The sequence below is a fragment of the Ammospiza nelsoni genome, chromosome 28, assembly GCF_027579445.1.
Source record: "Ammospiza nelsoni isolate bAmmNel1 chromosome 28, bAmmNel1.pri, whole genome shotgun sequence".
Lineage (NCBI taxonomy): Eukaryota > Metazoa > Chordata > Aves > Passeriformes > Passerellidae > Ammospiza > Ammospiza nelsoni.
Window position 1 is genome coordinate 2,647,519 of NC_080660.1, and position 22,432 is coordinate 2,669,950.

The following is a 22,432-nucleotide window of genomic DNA, read 5'->3' on the forward strand; positions in this document are numbered from 1 at the left end:
ATCCAAATGTCAGACGCTGTCGGAAAGGCAGAGTAAATGATATCAGTGTGCCCATCCACCAAACCTTATGGACAAATTAGGCTGGTGCCACCTCTCCAGGGTGGCCTGTGGACAGAGTCCCCTCTATTCTGGCTGTGGCCAACCCAGGCCGCAGCCCGCAGTGACCTCCCCGTCCTGTTTGCTTTCCCTAAATACCAGTTACAGTATTCCCTGTGCCTTTGGCAACGTTACCAGCACCTTTGAAGTGCAGGAATGAGAAAGCCAGAGCTCTCCTTGGCCAATGCCCCTGTGTGAGAGCCACGGAACTGCTGAGGTTGGGGAAAATGAAAAACCCAGAGGCTTTTCAGCTGGTTTATTGGAGTGTGGTGTGAAGGTGGCACTGGGCTCCGTCCCAGCCCTGTTCCTGGAGCACACCAGCCTGTCCTGTGCTTTTATCCATGTTCCTGGGGAGTGCTGGCCCCAACGGCAGCTGGGTCTGGCTGCCTGTGCTTAGAATCATAGAATGGAGTCATGGAATCCTTGAGGTTGGAAAAGACCTCGAAGATCATCAATTCCAACCCAAGTTCCCCCAGCGCTGCCAAGGCCAGCCCTAAATCACGTCCCCAAGTTGCTCCTTACACATTTGTTAAATCCCTCCAGGGATGGCAACTCCACCACTGCCCCAGGCAGCTGATGGCAGGGCTGCACAGTCCTGTCCATGAAGAAATTTTCTTTAATATTCAACCTAAACCTCTCCTGGGAAATGCCACAGCTCTCCTGATGCAACTTGAGGCCTTTTCCTCTTGTCCTCTCCCTGTTCCCTGGCAGCAAAGCCTGACCCCCACCTGGCTGTCCCCCCTGTCAGGGAATTGTGCAGAGCCAGAAGGTCCTACCTGAGCTCCTTTTCTCCAGAATGAACCCCCCCCAGCTCCTCTTGGAGCTCCAGACCCCTCCTCAGCTCCATCTTCTTCCCTGGACATGCTCCAGACCCCTCCTCAGCTCCTTCCCCTTCTCAGGTCATGCTCCAGACCCCTCCTCAGCTCCATCCCCTTCCCTGGACATGCTCCAGCCCTCATGAGGGGCACAGAACTGACCCCAAGGATTTGAGGTGTGACCTCATCAGTGTCCAGGTCCTGCTGCCACACCATTCCTGACACTTTGGGAATGTCCCCTTCCCAAGATGATGGCCCATACAGGACCCTCACCCCTTGGTGTTCAGCAGTGCCCAGGGGTCAAACCTGCAGGGAAAGGCTTTAGCCTAGCCCCTCTGGGCTGGCTCGCTGCTCCTGCCTGTTTGGAACCACAGCAAGATGGTTGAGAGGGGTGGGGTGAGGCTGAAGAACCACCCCCATCATCCTCACTGCCTGCAGCGTGGGCTGGGGGATCCCTTCTACGGGGGCAGCAGGAGGAGCAGGGCCTTGGGTGGGAGGTGTGTTTTCTTCATGGGATAGGACTACTGGGGTACATTCCTCGAGCTTTATTTGCAGCATCACCCTCATGACATGGTTGAGAAAATAGGAAGGTAAAGCTCATGTACAGCCCGTAGCAGCTGAAGATTTCTTTGTTACAGAGCGCTTGAAAAACTTTCTAGCCAAGAGCACATTGCTAAAGACAATTGTTTTAGCCAATAACTAAAAGTACTAAAAATACTAAAAGTACTAAGAGTACTCGTTAACATTTTCTACTTTCAGACTTTGCAGCTGCTCTGTTCTTTCTGTTTCTAAGGCCTGCATTTCAAGCTTTCAAATCATCTCACCTTTGCTATTTCCCACAGGGGGCTGTGACTCTGGCTGTGACCCTGGTTCCTGGCTGATGATGTGACACTGAGTGAGGGATGGTGGTCCCTGGGTGGGGGTCTCTTCCTGGCCACCCCCACCAGCTGCCCAAGGGGACCCCGAGGAGCTGCCACTCCTCCTCCCCGTGCCTCTGCCCGCCTCCTGTTTCTCCTGCGGAGCAGATGCCTGTAATTAGGAAGGATCCCAAATTAGACGGTGTGGAGCCCAGACTTGTTTTGCCGATGATAAACCGCTGCTGCCGGCTCCACCCAGCCCGCTGCGGCGTGGGGCTCCGGCCTGTGGGGCACGGCGGGGGCGAGGGGACTTGGGGGGCAGACCCCGCTCTGTGCCCACACCAGGAGGGGTCGGGAATCCCTGCCATGAGCGGCTGCTGCCTCTGCCCATGCCAGGAAAGGTCCTGGAGCAGCCACAAATGGGACACAGGTCGTGGTGGTGAGACTGGTGGCACAAAGCCCAAGTGCTGCCAAGAGCAGGGACGCAGGGTGGGCACAGCCTGCCCTGTCTGAGGTGTTCCAAGGACACAGAGCTGCTCTTCCCAAGGAGAGCAGGGCAAGCCTGGCTGTGAGGGGTGATGGAGGCACCTGGGGGGCTGGTGAGCATCCTCGCCTCCCCAGCTTCCCTCTGGCCACTGGAACAGGTTTCAGGAGAGCTTTGCAAATGCTGCGGTGTGTGGAAAGCTCATTGGAGCCAGGTTGCAAAATCATCCCCGGGCTCCTCTTCAAACACCGAGTCCCATGAGCTGTCCCATTCCAAACTCACCTTTCCTGCTCCTCCAGAAGCGTCCCCTCCCACCAGGCTCAGCTAGGACACGGGACCTGCCACCGCTGCCACAGAGACGCAGCAGCAAGAGGTGGTTTGGAGGCAGGTGAGTCCCCTGGGCCCGAGGTGGGAATGGGGACAGAGATGGGCATCAGGATGGGCATGGGACAGCCCTGGGCAGCAGGACAGTGCTGAGGCTGTGCCCTGGCCAAGCTGGGCATCACTCCCAGGCAGGAGTGGGAGGCAATGGAGGTGGGACAGCTGCCTGGCCCCGCTCCACATCCCACAGGAGCTACAAGAGGGCACCATCCCACCCTGGCAGAGGTCCCCAGGTGTCCTCAGTCTGGCACCAGGGTCCCAAGGCTTGGAGGTGGCTCCTCCTGTGCTCTCATTGACAGGCTCCTTGCCCAGCACCACGAGAAGGACAGGACAGGGTGTGAGCACCTGAAAGAACAGGGGAATGTGGGACTCTCCATGCCAGGAGCTGGAGCCCCAGACACTCTGGCTGGACAAGGTCCAGCTTCCAGACCTGTGGGATTGGGAGTGTGGAGCTGTTTGCTCCTGGGCATGGCTTGGGGGGCACTGGGGATACATGGGGTGATGCAGCATGGCATGACATGGCATGGCATGGCACAGCTGTGGAACGGTGAGGAGGAGAAGGAGTGGGAGGGAGTTGATGGGAGTGAACAAAGTTGCTGGGTACAGCCAGCATGGGCAGCTAGGAGCAGCAGGCTCACACCTGGGGGCTGCCCACACCTGGGGGGCGGCACCCCCACCTGGGACATGGCCAGAACTGTTGGTGGGCTCTGGAGGGGTGGGAGGGAAGGTGGGTGCTAGGCTGGAGCAGTGAGCAGAGGGCAGGACAGGCTTAGCCCTGGCAGGGGGTGGTTCTAGGAGTCCCCTGGGCAGGGGAATGATGCTGGGGCTCTTGCTGTGTCCCTGTGTGTGGCTGGGCCAGGCTGAGCAGCTCTGGGTGCTGACACCTTGCCCTGCTCCCAGCGTGTCCATCGGCATCGTCGGAGCCGCTGCAGCAGAGGTGCCATGGGGCCAGGCTGTGCCAGTGTCCTGGGCTGGCTCCTGCTGGCACAGGCAGCCCTGCAGGTCACAGGTATGTGCTGGCACCTGTCCCTGGGCTTTGGAGGGTGGCGGATTTGGAGCCTGTCATGGGTCAAAGGGATGAGCTGGACTTCTGCCACAGCCCTCAGTGCCCACCTGGTCTTTCCTCTGCTGCAGGTGGCCGTCCCTGTGATGCCAAGGATTTTGGGCATGGCTCGCTGGTCTGTGCCTGCAGTGCCACGTACTGTGACACTCTGGACCCCCTGGTCCTGCCAGCCCCTGGCTCCTACATCAAATATGAGAGCAGCAAGGCTGGCAAGAGGCTGGAGCGGAGCGAGGGCAGCTTCCAGCACAACGCCAAGAGCCCAGGTACCACCCTGGCCTGTGGGAGGGTCTGTCCTCTCACAGGTGGCAGGGCTGGTGACACTGTGTGTCCCCACAGATTTCCACCTCACCCTGGACACCACACAGAGGTACCAGAAGGTGAAGGGCTTTGGTGGCTCCATCACTGACGCAGCTGCCATCAACATCCAGTCCCTGTCCAAGGCTGCCCAGAACCACCTGATCCGCTCCTACTTCTCCGAGGAAGGTGAGCCCAGGGCAGCAAAGCTGTTGGGGTCTGGCAGCTGAGATTTGTTCTGGGGAGCCCCCAAATGCAACTCGAGGATACCCATCACCACCTGCCCTGTCCTCAGGCATTGAGTACAACCTGGTGCGTGTGCCCATGGCCAGCACTGACTTCTCCGTCCGCCTGTACACCTACGCCGACGCCGAGGGCGACTTCGAGCTGAGGCACTTCAACCTGACCGAGGAGGACACGCACATGAAGGTGAATCCTGCAGGAAGGGTCCGAGGGACTGGGGCTGCTGCCTGGGTGGGATGGGATGGGATCCATGGAATGGGATGGGATCCAATCCATGGGATGGGATGGGCTGGGATGGGATGAGATATGGGATGGGATCAGTGGAGGGGATGGGATCAGTGGAAGGGATGGGATGGGATCAGTGGGATGGGATGGGATCAATGGGAGGGGATGGGATGGGACAGAAAGGACAGGGGATGAAAGGCACATCCTGCTGATTAGGAGAGAGAGCACTCATCCTTCCAGCTGTGGGGAAGAAGGGATGGGATGGGATGAAATAGGAAGGGGAAGGGGATCACTTCCAATGGGGAGGGAGAGGACTCATCTGTGCTCTGGGATGGGATGGGATGGGATGGGGAAAGGGAACACCTTCCCATGTCTGGGGAGGGAGGTGACTCCTCCTGCTGTCCAGCACTGGGACAGACCCAGAGATCTCTGTGCCATCCCACTTCTCCCTAGATCCCCATCCTCCAAGCAGCGCAGGCAGTGGCCAAGCGGCCGCTGTCTCTGTACGCCAGCCCTTGGACCTCCCCGGTGTGGATGAAGACAAATGGAGCAATGACAGGGAGAGGAACACTGAAGGGCAGCCCTGGGGACAAGTACCACCGGGCCTGGGCCAAGTACTTTATCCGGTGAGGGGCCACGGGAGTGTGGTGGGTGCCAGGGATGCCATACCTGGAGCTGGCACAGGCGTGACGGGGCCGTTCACCTTCTACCCCACGCCAGGTTCCTGGATGAATACGCCAAGCACAACCTGACCTTCTGGGCAGTGACAGCAGGGAACGAGCCCACGGCTGGTGAGATTGTCTTCTACCCCTTCCAGTGCCTGGGCTTCTCCCCTGAGCACCAGAGGGATTTCATTGCCCAGGACCTGGGCCCGGCGCTGGCCAACAGCTCCCACCACCACGTCCAGCTCATCATCCTGGATGACCAGAGGGTGATGCTGCCCTACTGGGCCGAGGTGGTGAGTGCCCACAGCAGCTGTTCTGGCCCCACAGCAGATTTCCCAGCCCTGGGCACTGGTGTGACCCATTTCTCCTGCCAGGTTCTCAAAGACCCCGTGGCTGCCAGCTACATCAGCGGCATCGGCATCCACTGGTACCTGGATTTTCTGGCACCCATCGACCTGACGCTCTCCATCACCCATCACCTCTTCCCAGACTATTTCCTCCTCTCCACGGAGGCCTCCACAGGCTCCTACTTCTGGGAGCCCAGGGTGGTCCTGGGTGGCTGGGAGCGTGGGAGCAAGTACAGCCACAGCATCCTGTCGGTAGGGCCTGGTGACAGCTGGGGACACATTGGCCACCCTGGCCAGCCCCTGGGCCTGCCCGTGGCTCAGTACCACCCTCTGCCCTGCAGAACCTCAACAACTACGTGACAGGGTGGACCGACTGGAACCTGGCCCTGGACATGGAGGGAGGCCCCAACTGGAGCAAGAACTACGTGGACAGCCCCGTCATCGTGGACAGCAGCAAGGATGTCTTCTACAAGCAGCCCATGTTCTACCACCTGGGCCACTTCAGGTGGGTCGGGGGGGCCACAGGCTGCTGGCTCCAGGTACCACATCCTAAGTACCACACTCTGATCCAGCTTGTCCCCACAGCAAGTTCATCCCCGAGGGCTCCCAGCGGGTGGGACTGGCTGTCTCCAAGAAGTGCCACCGGTGTGACCTGGAGCACTCTGCCTTTCTGCGCCCCGACGGCGCTGTTGTGCTGGTGGTCCTGAACCGGTGAGTGGCTCGGTTCTGATCCCTGCTAAAAGGCCCCACTGAGCCCACTGAGCCCCCATCCCCTCTTGCTTTCCCCACAGCTCCCCCACGGACGTGTCCTTTGGGATCTCTGACCCACACGTTGGCTTCATTGAGGCCGTGGCTCCCAGCGACTCCATCCAGACGTTCCTCTGGAAGCAGCCAGCCTAGCCTGGCATGGGAGGGAGGTGCCAGAGCCAGGAACACGCTGCTGGTGGCAGCTTGGAGAGAAGACTCCAATGGGGTTGGTGGTGCAGCACACTCCCTGCAGCCCCCTGTGCCCCAGAGGACCTGTATGACCCTAGGGCTGCAACGCCTGTGCTTTTCTAGATGTTTCATAAAATCAACAGGTTTTCTACAAACTTGCATGAACCCCTGATCTCCCCTTGGTGCCAGCTCTGTGGGTAGGACTATGCCAGGGGCCAGAGGAGGCAGATTTGAGGTTCCTGGGCCATCCCACAGGGTTGGTGCTGCAGGGGACTGTCCCCATAACGGGTGGCATCTCTCTCCTGTCTTCCACTGCAGCACCCCCCAGGCAGGGAAGGGCCCAAAGCTGCAGTCAGGACACGCAGCCGGGATTTAGAGCAGAGCTCTGGCGTCGGCAGCCCCAGCTTCTCCCCAGCCAGAGCTGTGCTTTCTCCTCCTGCTGGAGCAGCCATCAGCCCCTGCAGCTAATGGGAACCGGGAGCACGGGGCACATAGTTCCTGAGTGACGTTAGAGGGGTTTGCACTGACTCACCCCCTCCCAGTGGGGCCCCTCGAACTGGGCCAGTATGGGGGAGGCTCCGCAGCTGGCCCAGCACCGTGGCTCTGCTCCAGCCCAGCGTGGGGGCCCCTGGCTACTGCACCCGGGTTGGGGGGGCACAGGAGCGCAGCCTGGGGACACTCAGCCGCCGCAGCAGCAGGGCTGGGGTGCCGCTGGTGGTGCCTGGGTGGGGGGCACAGCAGCGCAGTCTGGGGACATTCAGCCGCCGCAGCAGCAGCAGGGCTGGGATGCCGCTGGCGACTGCCAAACAAGCGAGAGCTCTGTGCCGGCCTGGCCCCGCGCCGCCTTTCCATCCGTGCATCGTAAACCGGAGCCGCAGAGCAGCCAACAGCGGCACCAGCCCCACGCCCGGTGGGACCGCGGGGGCAGACGGAGCCCAGGTGGCCGCCCCCGACCCCGCTCCCAGCCCGAGCGATGCGCTCCCAGCTGTGCCAGCTGCGGGAGCTCCCCGGCGCTGGCAGGCGTGCTGGAATGCAAACAGATGTCAGCGCTGGAGGGATCCCGGCTGCTGGAGCGGGGCTCCGGGTGTCCCGCTGGCAGCGGGGAGTGCTCCTGGGCTGGGGACGTGTCCTGACGAGCAGCCTCGGCTGCCCTTGGCTCTGGTTTTGTGTCTCGGCTGTGCTGCCGGGCTGGCAGCAGTGTGGAGGGGAGGTATCAGTGCTGCAGAGCTGCTGTCTGCGCTGCCCTGAGCGCTGCCACAGGGGAATGATGCAGGGGAAATGTGGGGCTCAGCCCCAGAGCTGTTGGAGATGGGACAGGGACACTGCTCAGATGCCACAGATGCTTTTAGATCCCCCCTCTGGGACCCCTGCAAGACCCAAAGCTGGAGCAAGGGGCAGAACTACAGCCAGAACACATTGGTGCCTGCTGCAAAACGCCAACCTGGGCAACTGGGGAAACTGGGAAGGGCCTTGGGGGTGCTGGGAATACGAAAGGGTGCAGGTGGAGAGAGGGAGGTTTATTGGTGAGGCTGGGACGCTCCCACGGAGAGGGCTGTGGCTCCTGGTGGCGGCACACAGAGCAGAGGAGCAGCGATGCTGCCAGGCTTCCACAGAGTAAAAACAGTCAGTTCCAGGGGCTGGGAAGGAACAGTCACACAGCTCTTCCTCCTCACTCCTCCTCCTCCTCTTCCTCCTCCCCCATGGCGATGGGCTGCCGGCCGGCCGGCCCCACGCTGCCGCGCTGGATGGAGACGATGCCACTGAGGAAGGCGTAGCCCAGCATGGCCGCCAGCCCCACCAGCACTGACAGCAGCTGCTTGCGCCGTTTGTGGGGGTCCTCCTCTGCCTCAGTGCTGTCCGTGCCTGCAGCCCGAGGGGCAGCGCTCAGGGGGTCACCTGGAGGGGGGCAGAGCAGGGGTGTGGGTGGGAAGGGTCACCCTGGGAGGGTGGGGATGCACCTTGCGGGGACAGGTCACCCCACAGCCGCAGGGTGAGGTGGGGGATGGCTCTCACCTCCGTCCCAGGGGAAGTAAAGGCTGAGGATGGAGGTGCAGTAGTTGCACAGGTTCTGCAGGGACTTCAGGTGCTGCTGCAGTTTCCCGTTGGGCAGCTTCGCCTTCAGGAGCGGCGCCAGGCGGCTGAAGACCAAGGCGTCGAGGGAGGCCGGCCTGGGGCACAGAGAGCAGTGTCTGGGCCACTGTCCCCACCCAAAGCCACCCAGAGCCACCAGGCACCGCCAGCCCCAGCACCCCCAGGGGACAGCACAGTGGCTCTCCCTCCTTGGGACAGTGCCCTGTCCCCTGTTCTGCCCTCAAAGTGGCTGCAGCTCCCCTGCAGACCATGGGGCCTCAGCCCTGCTGGGGTGTGGGGGCTCTCAGGCCCCTTCCCCTCCCCCCTTTGGCCACCTACGAGTCTCCAAAGAAAAACTTCTGGGAGCCGAGGCGCTGGGAGAGGAGTGTCAGGCATTCCCGAGCTTCCCGGTAGAGCTGCAGGAGGAGGAGGACAGAGAGTTGTCACCTGCCCACGTACCACCACAGTGCTCAGGGGAGCAGGAGGGGGGAACCCACACCCCAGTTTGGATTTTTTCAGAGCCAATCTTAAAGGTGCAAAGCTTATTTCTGGGCTAAACATACAAATGGGGATACGAGCATCATGAAGCCACCCCAGGACAGCCTCACAGGGATTTCCCTGTGAGGACCCACTGTGCCCAGACCCCATCCCTCACCTCCTTCTCCAGCTTCTCCTCATCCTCCATGTAGTCATCCCCCCAGATGAGCTGCAGCCGCTGCAGGTGCCGCTTGTGCATGGCGTTGGGCAGGAAGAAGTTGAGGGGGAAGGGGATGGTTTCCGCGTACCACTTCCGCGTGTGCTCCACGTAGTTCTTGGCGTCCACCCAGAAGGTGTGGATCTGTGGTGGAGAACAATCCACAGCCTGGCCACGGCAGAGCTGCTGGCACACCAGAGCCCCTGCCTGGCACAGCCACCCTGGAGAGCACGAGGGGCTGCAGGAGCATTGGGGTTAAGGGCAGACCCCAGCCTGGGATGCACAATCCACGGCTGCCACCCCCAAACTCCTACCCCAGGATGCTGCTGCTGGCAGCTGGGCACACCCAAGCCTGCTTTCACAGCTCCAGGGAGCAAAGCCCATCCCCAGCAAGCCTCCCTTCCCTGCAGCCTCACCAGTACTGGCAGCAGCTTCTCCTCCAGCAGGGACACGAAGGCCAGCGTGTCCGCGCTCTGCATGGCTGACAGGTCGTAGTCAGCGTTGTATTTCTACAGAGAAAACGCCAATTTAATCCCATGGGATACCCCAAATCCCATCCATGGGGGACACAACCTCCTCCCTGAGGGGCTCCAGCATCCAGCAGCCCAGGGCAGGGCAGCCCCAAGCCCCTCTGTACCTGTTTCCTGAGGTGGGTTATGATCTGCTGAGGTTTGGAGATGGTGCCCTCGTCCCGTGTCCTCAGCGCGGGCAGGTGCCCTGTGGGCAGGGGGAGTGAGCAGGGGCTGCAGTCACCGTGCCCTGGGCAGGGGAGGGGTGCAGGGGGCTGCAATGGGGGGATGGACCCCCATGCCTGAATGAGGGGCACGAGGCAGTGCAGGGGTGTGAGGTGAGGTTGGGACAGAGCAGCACAGGGGAGGGGGTAGAAGCTGTGTGATGGGAAATGGGGAATGTTCCAGGACAAGGGGGTGTGGTGGGGATGGACAGGGGTTGCAATGGGGTGTAAGAGTGCAGTGATGCATGGGGGAACAGAAAAAAGGGGGTGCAATGAAGGTGTTCAATGGGACAGGAGTCACAATGGATGGGGGTTGCAATGGGACAGGGGATGTGGTGGGGCATGAGGGTGCAATAGGGCAAGAGGGGGTGTGATGGGACAGGGATGGGGATGAGAAGATGGGTGTGTGAGGGGACAGAGGGGAGTGCAGTGGTGGGGGGACACACAACGGGGTACAGTAAGATGAGAGGGTGCAGTCAGGGGCATGGGACATGAGGGATGCTGTGGGGTGGGAGGAGGTGATGGGGTAAGGGGTGTGATGAGATGGTAACGGTGGTAATGGGACAGGGGGTGTGATGAGGTACAGGGAATGTAATAGGGTAGGATGGTGCCACGTGGGGAAGGAGAGGCCATAAGGCAAGAGAGATGCAGTGGGATGAGGGGTGCAATAGGGCAGGGGGTCAGTGGTGTGGGGCCACAGGACATGAGGGATGCTATGGGGTGGGAGGGTGTGATGGGACAAGGGGTGCAATGAGATGATAATGGTGGTAATAGGACGGGGTGTGATGAGCTACAGGGGGTGCAATGCCCGGTAGGATGGTGCCATGTGGGGAGGAGAGGCCATGGGGCAGGAGAGGTGCAGTGGGATAAAGGGTGCAGTAGGGCAGGGGGTCAGCGGTGTGGGGCCACAGGAGGGATAAGACGGACTGGGAGGGTGTAATGGGGTGGGGAGCGTAACACGTGCAGGGTGCAGGGGTGAGGAGTGGGGGATCGGGATCACGGGGCTGCCATGGGGTGGGGGTCCCGGTGGTGGTGCCGGTATCCTCGGCAGGGCCCTTACCGGAGGGGCTCCTCCAGGGGCTGGTGACCCGGTGCACCTTCAGCGGCGCCCCCGTGAACCGCGCGTAGGTCTGCGGGAGGGACGGACGGAGCGATAGAGCGGGGCTCGGCCCGCGGCACCCCGGCCCACCCCCGCGCCGGCCCCGGCGCTCACCAGCACAGCCAGGCAGTCGGGATCCACCGAGGGCAGCCCCCAGCCCCCGGCCCAGCAGAACAGCTCCATGGGCGCCGCCATCTTCCGCCGACCCGGAACCGGACGGGCGGCCCCGCCCGCCCCCGCCGCGGGGCGGCACCGACCGGGGGTCCCGTGATGGAGCGGAGTCGAGCGGGGCCGGGGGTGGGAATGGTGGGGTGGGGTCTGCAGGGTCCTTGGGGAAGAACCCGCGTCCCGTCCCGCACCGCACGGCTCAGCTCAGCTCCGCGCTGCTCGGCCCCGCACCGTGTCACAGCCCCGCACCGTGTCCCGCACCGTGCGCACAGTCCTGCTGCGTCCCGCACTGTGCTCACAGCCCCGCTGGATCCCGCATCTCTCTGCACCGCACCGCTCAGCTCCACACTGCTCCGTCCTGCTCAGCCCCGCATCTCCCCGCATGGCCCCACATTGCCTCGCACGGCTCAGCCCAGCTCCGCACCGCTCACCCTGCTCGCCCCGCACGCTCCCGCAGCTCTCCACGGGCAGCAGCCGGGCCCGGAGCCCGCTGGCAGCGGCGGAGGGAAAACGCCCCGTGTGCGGCTCGGGAGCCCCCCCCTCCATGGCCCGCACCCCCTCGTTACGCGGGGTCGCTGGCGCGGAGCCGGCCCGGGGGCGCGGGGCTGGGGCAGCCCCGGGGCCGGGCTCGGCCGGTTGTTATGGTACCGGGGGAAACAGCTGTAAACACGGCCGGGACGCCGCGGGCCGCCCGCCCGCCTTGGCCGGAGCTCCGCGGGAGCGGCTCCGCGGCCCGAGCATCCCCCGGCGGTACCGAGCGGCCCCGGCGCTCTGCCGGTCCGCGGCGTGGGGCACCCCGGTACAAGCGGCCCCGCGGCCGGTCCCGCTCTCCCGGGCCGGGATGCTCCGGCGCTGCTGGGGCGGCCCCAGCCCCCCCGCCTGACCTCCCGGTGAACCGGCGCTGTCAACGGGGGGACAGGCAGTGCCGGGGGGGTCCCCGAAGCCCCGCGCTCAGTGCGCCGCGCCGGCACGGTGCCCCCCTCCGGGGCCGGAGCCGCGGCCGGCGGCCCGCCGGTGTCCCCGGGATGCGCCCGGTGATTGACGGCTCTTTGTTTCCTCCTCGCCGGCCCCGCCGGCCCCTCCCCCGTGCGCCACCCCGCCCCGCCGCGCTCCGCTCCGCACCGGCGGCACCGGCGGCACCATGGGGGCACCGGGGAGCCCCGCGCTCCTGGCGCTGCTCCTGCTGGGCGCCGCCGCCGCGGCGCGGCAGGAGCTGCAAGGTACCGGAGGGGCTCGGGGCGGCGGCGGGGCGGCCCCGAAGGGGCGGCGGGACGGGCGGCACTCGGGGGTCGGCGGCGGCAGACCCCGTCCCACCGCCGCTGACAGCGGCTCTGCTCGCCCCGGGGGAGCTGCGGGCACCGGGGACGCTGGAACGTTCGCCCCGGGGCGCTGGGTGGCCGCCGGCTCCGCTGCTGGCTCGGGGCCGCGGGGCAGTGCGAGGCGGGGGCTGACCCCGACGCCGTAGCCCCTCTCGGTCTGCCCGGTGCGACTGCACGGAGCAGGAGGGCACCCGTGCGGCAGCGGCACCGAGCTGTCCGCTCTCCCCCCTCAGCGCCCCGAGCCGGTACCGGAGCCCGGAGCGTCCCTCCAGTGTCTCCCTTACCGGGGCTGGCCCGCGGGGAGCTCCGCGGAGCGGGATGCAGGGAAGCCCCAAGAGCGGGGCGGGCTCCGGGCCGGGACTCAGCCGGTCCCGCCGGTGCGGGGGCTCCGCGGGTCCCGTTAGGAGGCGCGGCCGGTCCTGGAGCGCCACCGCGCGGGGGCGACCCCGGAGCCCCCCGGGCTTCCCTGGTCCCCCCAGAGCCCGGCGGTCCAGGGACACCCCCGCCCACCCCCGCTGTGACCGCAGCGGGCACCGGAGCTGCGGCTGCCGGCGCAGTGGCCACCCCGGTGCTCGTGTCCCGCAGTCATCGACCTGCTGCTGGTGAGCGAGGCTCGGCAGATGGCCAGCGTGGCCCACAAGATCCGCATGGAGCTCCTGACTGTCAACGACGTGTACCTCCTGTCCACTTTCCGCCTGCCCCCCAAGCAGGGCGGGACCCTCTTCGGCCTCTACTCCAAGAAGGACAACACGCGATGGCTGGAGGTGTCCGTGGTGGGGAAGATTAACAAAGGTGGGTGGGGATGGACTGGGACGGATGGGGCTGAGCTCCTGCAGGGAAGAACGACGGGCACACGCCACTGCCAGGGTGCTGCCGGTGCTGGGGGGGAGCTGACGGCCCCTTCCCGCTGCCCTGCAGTCCTGGTGAGGTACCTGCGGGAGGACAACAAGGTGCACTCGGTCAACCTGCAGCACGCGCACGTGGCGGACGGGCAGAGCCACTCTGTCATCGTGCGCCTGAGCGGGCTGCGCAGGGACGCGCTCGGCGTGGAGCTCTACGTGGACTGCAAGCAGATGGACTCCAGCGTGGGGCTGCCCGAGCTCTCCGAGATCCCCCTGGCCGAGGTGGAGTCCATCGAGGTGCGCACAGGGGTCAAGGCTTACCAGAGGATGCAGGTGAGTGCCAGGGGGATTGAGAGCCTGGCTAATGCATGTTTGGGGATGGGCAGAGCTCTCCATGCTGATTGCATCTCCCCACACGCATCAGGGGTTTGTAGAGTCCATGAAGCTGATCCTGGGAGGGTCCATGAGCCGTGTAGGGGCCCTGAGTGAGTGCCCTTTCCAAGGAGATGAGTCCATCCACAGTGCAGGTAATGGCCTGGGGGGCTTTTGGGGTCATGTGTGTGGGTTGTGGCACAAGGAGGTTGGGGGTGACAGCACAGAGGAGTGTTCCTGCCCCTCCTGGCCCAGTGTCCCCACACAGGTGGGAGCTGCAGGGCTGCACATGTGCTGACCGGGAGTGAGGTGATGCTGCTGGGATGTCACAGCAGCATTTGGTAATGCCTCTTCTCTCTCCTTGCAGTGACGAGTGTGCTGGCCTCCATCCTGGGTAAGTCCCTGCTCTGCTTCCCTCATTGACTGGTGAGGCGTTTGGGGCTCCACAGAGGCAGAAATCCCTGCACAGCCTGTGCCAGTGCCCCATGTGGGATCAGAGGGTGTGGGGTGTGCTACAGGGAAACGTGCCCTGTGTGAGCACAGGCTGTCAGGTGCCTCATTCTCCTAGCTCAGTGCCAATGGGCAGAGCAGTCCTGGCCCACAGCCCTGGGAGATTTTGTGCTGGGATTGACCTTTCCTTTCTGCTGCTGGCAGGTGAGCAGACCAAGGCACTGGTCACGCAGCTGACCCTCTTCAACCGGCTCCTGACCGAGCTGCGGGAAGACATCAGGGACCAGGTGGGACTGAGGGGGTGCTGACACTCCCTGGGCTGGGTTTTCCCAGCACCCTCCTGATGCTCTTTGCTCTGCTGCCTTGCAGGTGAAGGAGATGTCTCTGATCCGCAACACCATCATGGAGTGCCAGGTCTGCGGTGAGTGTTGCCGAGGCCCTGCTGCCACCTCGGGGGGCAAAAGAGCCACTTTGTGTCACCCTTCACCTGCCTCTCCTCTCCTCAGGCTTCCACGAGCACCGCTCCCGCTGCAACCCCAACCCCTGTTTCAGCGGCGTGGACTGCATGGAGACGTACGAGTACCCCGGGTACCGCTGTGGGCCCTGCCCGCCGGGGCTGGAGGGCAACGGCACCCACTGCGCTGACATCGAGGAGGTGGGCATGGGCTGGGGGGCACCAGCAGCCCTGGCACTGCCAGGCTGAGGATGCTTCCTCTGGGAATGCCCTGGGATGCCCTGGGGCAGCAGCCACCCTGCAGGATGCTGTGCCAAGGATGAAGCCTGTCTCTCTGCTGTTGCAGTGTGCCCATGCCAACCCCTGCTTCCCCGGCTCCAAGTGCATCAACACAGCCCCGGGGTTCCGCTGCGAGCCCTGCCCCCGGGGCTATCGGGGCAACACCGTGTCTGGCGTGGGGGTGGACTATGCCAGGGCCAGCAAGCAGGTGAGTGGGATCCTTGTGGGATCCCCTGAGTGCAGGACAGCATGGATGATGTTGGAGCAGGGCATCTTCCCGTGGGCAGGAATGGGCAGAGCCACCCACAGGGAAAAGCCCCAGGTGAGCATTTCTCCCACATTACTCACAGGTTTGCACAGATATCGATGAATGCAACGATGGCAACAATGGGGGCTGCGACCCCAACTCCATCTGCACCAACACTCAGGTGAGCAGCGCTGTCCCGCTCCCTCCCTTGCTCCTGGGGCCGCTCAGCTCCCTCATCCCAGCCCTGCCTTCTCTCCCCCAGGGCTCCTACAAGTGTGGGCCCTGCAAATCGGGCTTTGTGGGCAACCAAACATCTGGCTGCGTGCCCCAGAGGTCCTGCAGCACTCCCACCTCCAACCCCTGCGACATCAATGGCTTCTGCCTGTTTGAGAGGAACGGGGAGATCTCCTGTGCTGTGAGCAGGGGATGGGGCAGGAGGAGGGTGTTGGGGGTACAGAATGGCAGCATTGGTCCTGCCAGGGCATTTCCTAGCCCCTGATCTCTTTTTTATTCAGTGCAACGTGGGCTGGGCTGGCAATGGCAACGTGTGTGGGCCAGACACAGACCTGGATGGGTACCCAGATGAGCCCCTGCCCTGCATCGACAACAACAAGCACTGCAAGCAGGTGGGCTCCTGCAGGCGAGGCCCAGGGGGTGCAGGATCCACAGCAGGGCTGTGCTCCACACCTCATCTCCTCCCTGTCCCTAATGCTGGCTGTGCCTGCAGGACAACTGCCGCCTGACGCCCAATTCTGGCCAGGAGGATGCTGACAACGACGGCATTGGGGACCAGTGTGATGACGATGCTGATGGTGATGGTGTCAAGAACGTGGAGGTGGCTGTGCTGGATGGGTGGCCATGCCAGTGGCTCGAGGAGGGCTTCTTGTTTTGGCTCAGTTCTGAGTCCCTCAAGATGCTTCTCCCGGGGAGCAGCAGGCTGGTGGTTTGGGGATGGTCTCAGGGTGCTGGAGATGTCTGTCTGTCCTGACCACTGTTGGACTGTGGCCTCCTCTCTGCCCATTACCACAGTGCCAACATCCCCATCTTCTTCTCCACAGGACAACTGCCGGCTCTTCCCCAACAAGGACCAGCAGAACTCAGACACTGACTCCTTTGGGGATGCCTGTGACAACTGCCCCAACGTGCCCAACAACGACCAGCGGGACACGGACAGCAACGGCGAGGGGGATGCTTGTGACAATGACATTGATGGGGACGGTGAGCTGCTCTTGGCTTGGCCTGGCTGTGCCAGGGGGGCAGGGTATCCTGTAGGGGAGGGTATCCACTCAGCACCATCCTTGCAGGGATACCCAACATGCTGGATAACTGCCCCAAGGTGCCCAACCCTCTGCAGACCGATCGGGACGAGGACGGCGTTGGGGATGCCTGTGACAGTTGCCCTGAAATGAGCAACCCCACTCAGGTATGGCTGGGGCCAGGCTGGGCTTGGGATGATTGGGGCCTGGCTCAGTGGGGCCTCCTCTTCCTCGCCCCAGGATGTGCACTGAACTAGGGCTCCGCTCTCCTCCAGACAGATATGGACAGCGACCTGGTAGGAGACATCTGTGACACCAACGAGGACAGGTGGGGATGGCACTGCTGTGGGGTGACCTCCCAGTTGTGTCCTGGGGGGCAGAACTGGGCTCCTGGTTCAGGGACCTGTCAGGAGGGACAATGGGGTCTTTGGGGAGATCCCCACTTTTGTCATTGCTCTGACCTCGTTCTTGCTCCCAGTGATGGAGATGGACATCAGGACACCAAGGACAACTGCGCTGAGATCCCCAACAGCTCCCAGCTGGACTCGGACAACGATGGGCTGGGGGATGACTGTGACAACGACGATGACAACGATGGCATCCCGGACTATGTGGCACCTGGCCCAGACAACTGCCGCCTCATTCCCAACCCCAACCAGAAGGACTCAGACGGTGAGCATGGGGTGGGCAGGAGGAGATGGACCTGCCTGCGCTCAGCCCAGCCGTGACTGAGCACTGTCCCCAGGGAATGGCGTGGGTGACGTCTGCGAGGAGGACTTTGACAATGACACGGTGGCGGACCAGCTGGACGCGTGCCCCGAGAGCGCCGAGGTGACGCTGACCGACTTCCGCGCCTACCAGACCGTCATCCTCGACCCCGAGGGGGACGCCCAGATCGACCCCAACTGGGTTGTGCTCAACCAGGTGTGGGTGCTGCGCCCCGTGTTTCTGGGGGTTGCGCTGCAGGGTGGGGGCTCAGGGCACTGGGAGGTCACCAGGAGTGTCCCTCACCCAGCTGTCCCCTCACAGGGCATGGAGATCGTGCAGACCATGAACAGCGACCCGGGTTTGGCTGTGGGTAAGATATATTCACTCACCCACAGGTTCTTGGGGCAGCCCTCCATTACTCCCACCATACAGGGTGAGGGTGGGTTGGGAGTCCCGTGGGGAGAGAGGGCTCCCCACAGCGTTTCCTGCCTGTAGGTTACACAGCCTTCAACGGGGTGGACTTCGAGGGCACCTTCCACGTCAACACCATCACCGACGATGACTACGCCGGCTTCATCTTCAGCTACCAGGACAGCGCCAGCTTCTACGTGGTGATGTGGAAGCAGACGGAGCAGACTTACTGGCAGGCCACCCCCTTCCGGGCTGTGGCCGAGCCGGGGCTGCAGCTCAAGGTGGGTGGTGGTCCCACCCACGGGATGGGTCAGGCCCCCTTTTGAGCCCCCCCTGAAGCCCCCATGCGCCTGCAGGCGGTGAAATCCTCGACGGGCCCCGGGGAGCACCTGCGCAATGCTCTGTGGCACACGGGCCACACGCCCGACCACGTCCGCCTGCTCTGGAAGGACCCGCGGAACGTGGGCTGGAGGGACAAGACGTCCTACCGCTGGCAGCTGGCACACAGGCCCCAGGTGGGCTACATCAGGTAAGCGGGGGGGGCGTGGGGACCGCTGGGGAGGGGGCTGTGACACCACGGTGCACCCCCAGTGCGGGGGGAAGTCACTGGGGAGAAACCAGCCCTAGAGTGAACCAGCCCTGATGATACCCACGAGTAAGGGTCTTGCGGATCCCCCTCAGGGGTAGGAGGATGTCCTCGAGGAGGCATTGTGCTTTCTGGGACCACCCTAGTGAGGAGATGCCGGACATGGGGGGATCCAGCCCTGTGGGACCAACGCAGTGAGGGGATGCCGGACATGGGGGGATCCAGCCCTGTGGGACCACCCTAGTGAGGGGATTTTGGCCATGGGGAGGGATCCAGCTCTGTGGGACCACTGCAGTGAGGGGATGCCAGCCATGGGGGCATCCATCCCTGAGACCACCGCAGTGTGGGGATTTGGGCCATGGGGGCATCCATCCCTGAGACCACCGCACTGGGGGGATTTTGGCCATGGGGAGGGTTCCTGCCCGGTGGGGCCGCAGCCGCGTTTCTCCTTTAAGGCTCCCGCCGGGGCGGCCGCGGCGGGGGGGCTCCGCCGCCGGGCCCTCCGCCCCCCGGGCCCCCGGGGCCATTGTCCCGTCGCCATGGCGACCCCGCCGGCGCCTTTCACATGCAAAGCGCCCGACAAAGGCGGCGGGGCCGGGCCGGGGGCGGCGCGGGGGGCTTCAGCCCGGCCACGGCGGGGGGCCCCGGCCCGGCCCGAGCATCCCGCCGCTCCGGTGCCCCCGGCCCAGTCTCCCGCAGGATGCCCCGGCTCCAGCCCGGTGCCACCGTCCCCGGGTCGGGATGCCCTGGGTCCGGTGCTGCTCGTGGAGGGATCCCAGTGGGATCCGGGTGCTGGCCCCGATGGCGTCCCAGTGGAATCCCGGTGTTTGCCGGTCGGGTACCGGCGGGGTCCCGGTGGAATCCCGGAGCTGGCCCCGGCGGGGTCCCGGTGAGGGCCCGCTGAGCGTTCGGACCCCGTTCCCCGGCAGGGTCCGTCTGTACGAGGGCCCGCAGCTGGTGGCCGACTCCGGTGTGATCATCGACACCACGATGCGCGGGGGCCGGCTGGGGGTCTTCTGCTTCTCCCAGGAGAACATCATCTGGTCCAACCTGCAGTACCGCTGCAACGGTGAGCAGGGCCCCCCGGGACCCCCGCCCCGGCCCGGCGGCCGGCCGAGCATCCCCTCCCGTGCCCCTGCGGCGGGCTCGGCCCTGGCCCGGGGGCTTTACCGGGGCTCGCTGCTCTCGGCGGCTCCTGACGCCCCCCGCGCTGCTCCCACAGACACGATCCCCGCCGACTTCGAGCCCTTCCGCCGGTTCCTGCTGGAGGGACGCGAGTGACCGCGCCCGGCACGGGCCTCCCCCGCCAGCGGCACCGGTGGCGCTCCGGGCTCCCGCCACCGGCGGCACCCGGGCGCGCACCGGGCCCCGCCGCTCCTCCCGGCCGGGCCCCGTTCCCGGCCCCCCGCGGACTTTGCACTGCCAGTACCGGGGCCCCGCAGTGCCGGGGCTCCCGCCACGCCTGCCCCGGGCACTCCGGTCCTTGCCCCACGCCTGGCCATAAAGTTTTGAGTGTTTTCTACCCTGCGCGCCCGCTCCTTTGGGGGTTCCCACGGGTCCCCCCCGCCCCGTGCTCTCGGTTCCGTCCCGCGCCGTCCTCCCGGTGGTCGCGGGGTTGCGTCAGCGCCCGGCCGGTCCCACCGGCGCAGCCCGCGGCGGCGGGAGGCCGGGACGAGTGCAATATTGGTGGGCGAGAGCACAACACTGCACCGCATCCCGGCCCTCCCGCCGCCCCGGAGGGAGCGGAGCCGCCGCCGCCGCCGCCCGGGCCGCTCCGTGGGAACTGCGCGGCGCGCACCGCGGCTCGGCGGCAGGGACCGGTCGCCACGGCGACGGCTGTCCCGGCAACGCGGCGGAATGTGCCCCCACCCCCCCCATCCCGCCCGCCCCGGCACCGGCCCGGCCCCCCCGCCCCGCGGCGGCGGCGGCGGCGACAATGGGCGCGGCGGCACCGGGCCCCTCTTAAAAGGGCAACGCGGGGTTGCCCTCCGGTGTTGGGGATGGGACCGGGGCCGCGGCGGGAGCGCAGCTGGCTCTCCCCGGGAGTACCGGGACAGGTGAAATCACCGCTGGCTGCTGAGCGCCTCCTCCCGCGCCCCCGAGCTGCGAGGGGCGCCGCGGTTCCCGTTCCTGTTCCGGTCCTTCTTCTGCTCCCTCTCCGATCCCGGTCCGGTACCGTTCCCGGTTCCATTCCCGGTGCGGTAACTCTCCGCTCCTGCTCTATCTCCTGCTCCCTTTCCTAGTTCCGCTCCCGTTTCGCTCCAGTATCGGTCTCACTCCCGTTCTGCATTACTGCACTCGACTCCCGATGCCGCTCCCGGTCTGTTCCCAGCAGCGGTTCCGCTCTCGCTCCAGTCCCAGTCCCTGTCTCGCTCCCGGTTTCACTCTAGTAGAGTAACCTTTCCCCTCCCGGTCCCGGTCCCGGTTCTGGTCCCGGTGCGCGGCGGGAGCGTCATGCGGGGCTGTGTCCGCCAGGGGGCGCCGCAGGTTCGGGGCCACCGGCCCGGGGTGGGGACGGGGAGAGTCGGGACCACCGGACACGGACACACGGACACACCGGGCATGGACACACGGACACACGGACACACCGGGCACGGACACACGGATACACCGGGTACGGACACACGGACACACCGGGCATGGACACACGGACACACGGACATACCGGGCATGGACACACGGACACACCGGGTACGGACACACGGACACACGGACACACCGGGCACGGACACACGGACACACCAGACACGGACACACGGACACACCGGGCACGGACACACGGACACACGGACACACCGGGCACGGACACACGGACACACTGGGTACGGACACACGGACACACCGGGTATGGACACACGGACACACGGACACACCAGACCCAGACACACGGACACACCGGGTATGGACACACGGACACACGGACACACCAGACCCAGACACACGGACACACCGGGTATGGACACACGGACACACGGACACACCAGACCCAGACACACGGACACACCGGGCATGGACACACCGGGCATGGACACACGGACACACCGGACCCGGACACACGGGATCCACCGGGCATGGACACACCGGGCACGGACACACGGACACACCGGGTACGGACACACGGACACACGGACACACCAGACCCAGACACACGGACACACCAGGCATGGACACACGGACACACGGACACACCGGGTACGGACACACGGACACACCGGGCATGGACACACAGACACACTGGACCCGGACACACGGGATCCACCGGGCACGGACAGGCTGGACACAGGGAATACAGGGCATGGACAGGGTGGATACATAGGGCCCACCAGACTGGGTGGGCGTGGGCACCTGTGACCCACTGGACATGGTGAGGTTGGGCACGCAGAATCCATTGGGCAGGGTGGGGTTGGGCAGATAGAACCCCTAAGACACAGACAGGGTGAACACATGGAGCCCGTGGGGTTGTGGGCACACAGGACCCACCAGACATGGGCAGGGTGGGCGCATGGAACCCACTGGGCATGGATTGGGTGGACACGTGGGACTGACTGGGCAGACAGGGTGGACACATGGAACCCACTGATCATTGGCAGGGTGCACATACAGACCCACTAGACAAGGTGGACACACAGACCCACTGGGCATGGACAAGGTGGGCACATGGAACCCACTGGGCATGGACAAGGTGGGCACATGGAACCCACTGGGCATGGTCAGGGTGGGCTAATGGCCCCTGCTCCCAGGGCTGGTGGGTGAGAGCAGTTGCTGGGACCCCTTCTTGCCCCTCAGCCCCACACACAGTGTGTCCTCTGTGGGGTCTGCAGGAGGAAAACTGCGCCCCTCACTCTGGGGGGATGGCTGGCTCAGGGGAAAACCCCCAGAGCTGCGTGGGGAGGGGGATTAGGGCTGGAGCAGAGGGCAGCAGGGTCAGCATCACTGCACGGGGAGAGCCTTTCCCGTGGTGAGGCCTTTTGGGAAGGAAATGTTTGCCCAGAGGTGCTGCCTGCATCCTGCCTGCAGCTGCCTGCACGTGGCCTGGCTTGCCCAGGCTGTGGCTGCTGTGGGGGGAGCAGAGTGCTGTGGGGAGAGCAGAGTGCTGTGGAGGGAGCAGAGTGGTGCTGTGGGGAGAGCAGAGTGCTGTGGGGGAACAGAGTGTGGGGGGAGCAGAGTGCTGTGGGGGGAACAGAGTGTGGGGGGAGCAGAGTGGTGCTGTGGGGAGAGCAGAGTGCTGTGGGGGGAACAGAGTGTGGGGAGAGCAGAGTGCTGTGGGGGGAGCAGAGTGCTGTGGGGGGAGCAGAGTGCTGTGGGGGGAACAGAGTGTGGGGAGAGCAGAGTGCTGTG

General features: G+C 64.7%; 3 protein-coding genes across 3 annotated transcripts; 2 read left to right on the plus strand and 1 right to left on the minus strand.

The window, feature by feature from the left end:
* Positions 1-2,593: 2,593 nt before the first annotated feature.
* LOC132085128 (lysosomal acid glucosylceramidase-like) lies at positions 2,594-6,494 on the plus strand. Its single transcript, XM_059490501.1, has 11 exons — positions 2,594-2,640; positions 3,534-3,642; positions 3,768-3,959; positions 4,033-4,179; positions 4,286-4,419; positions 4,912-5,084; positions 5,179-5,416; positions 5,498-5,722; positions 5,812-5,975; positions 6,056-6,181; positions 6,262-6,494. Exons 2-11 carry the CDS (start codon positions 3,576-3,578, stop codon positions 6,368-6,370), a joined length of 1,575 nt encoding a protein of 524 aa, XP_059346484.1. The 5' UTR covers positions 2,594-2,640; positions 3,534-3,575; the 3' UTR covers positions 6,371-6,494.
* A 1,429-nt stretch (positions 6,495-7,923) lies between these two features.
* MTX1 (metaxin 1) lies at positions 7,924-11,217 on the minus strand. Its single transcript, XM_059490511.1, has 8 exons — positions 11,117-11,217; positions 10,964-11,033; positions 9,808-9,887; positions 9,587-9,679; positions 9,132-9,314; positions 8,816-8,892; positions 8,420-8,574; positions 7,924-8,302 (listed from the first exon to the last, which is right to left on the minus strand). Exons 1-8 carry the CDS (start codon positions 11,195-11,197, stop codon positions 8,076-8,078), a joined length of 966 nt encoding a protein of 321 aa, XP_059346494.1. The 5' UTR covers positions 11,198-11,217; the 3' UTR covers positions 7,924-8,075.
* Positions 11,218-12,309: 1,092 nt separating this feature from the next.
* THBS3 (thrombospondin 3) lies at positions 12,310-19,590 on the plus strand. The gene is made up of 23 exons (XM_059490493.1): positions 12,310-12,390; positions 13,075-13,281; positions 13,408-13,664; positions 13,756-13,858; positions 14,071-14,097; positions 14,358-14,440; positions 14,523-14,574; positions 14,660-14,808; positions 14,954-15,094; positions 15,237-15,314; positions 15,396-15,548; positions 15,649-15,759; positions 15,861-15,968; positions 16,192-16,351; positions 16,438-16,556; positions 16,665-16,717; positions 16,868-17,061; positions 17,135-17,313; positions 17,419-17,467; positions 17,593-17,789; positions 17,865-18,037; positions 19,024-19,163; positions 19,317-19,590. Exons 1-23 carry the CDS (start codon positions 12,312-12,314, stop codon positions 19,373-19,375), a joined length of 2,871 nt encoding a protein of 956 aa, XP_059346476.1. The 5' UTR covers positions 12,310-12,311; the 3' UTR covers positions 19,376-19,590.
* The last annotated feature ends 2,842 nt before the right edge of the window (positions 19,591-22,432 follow it).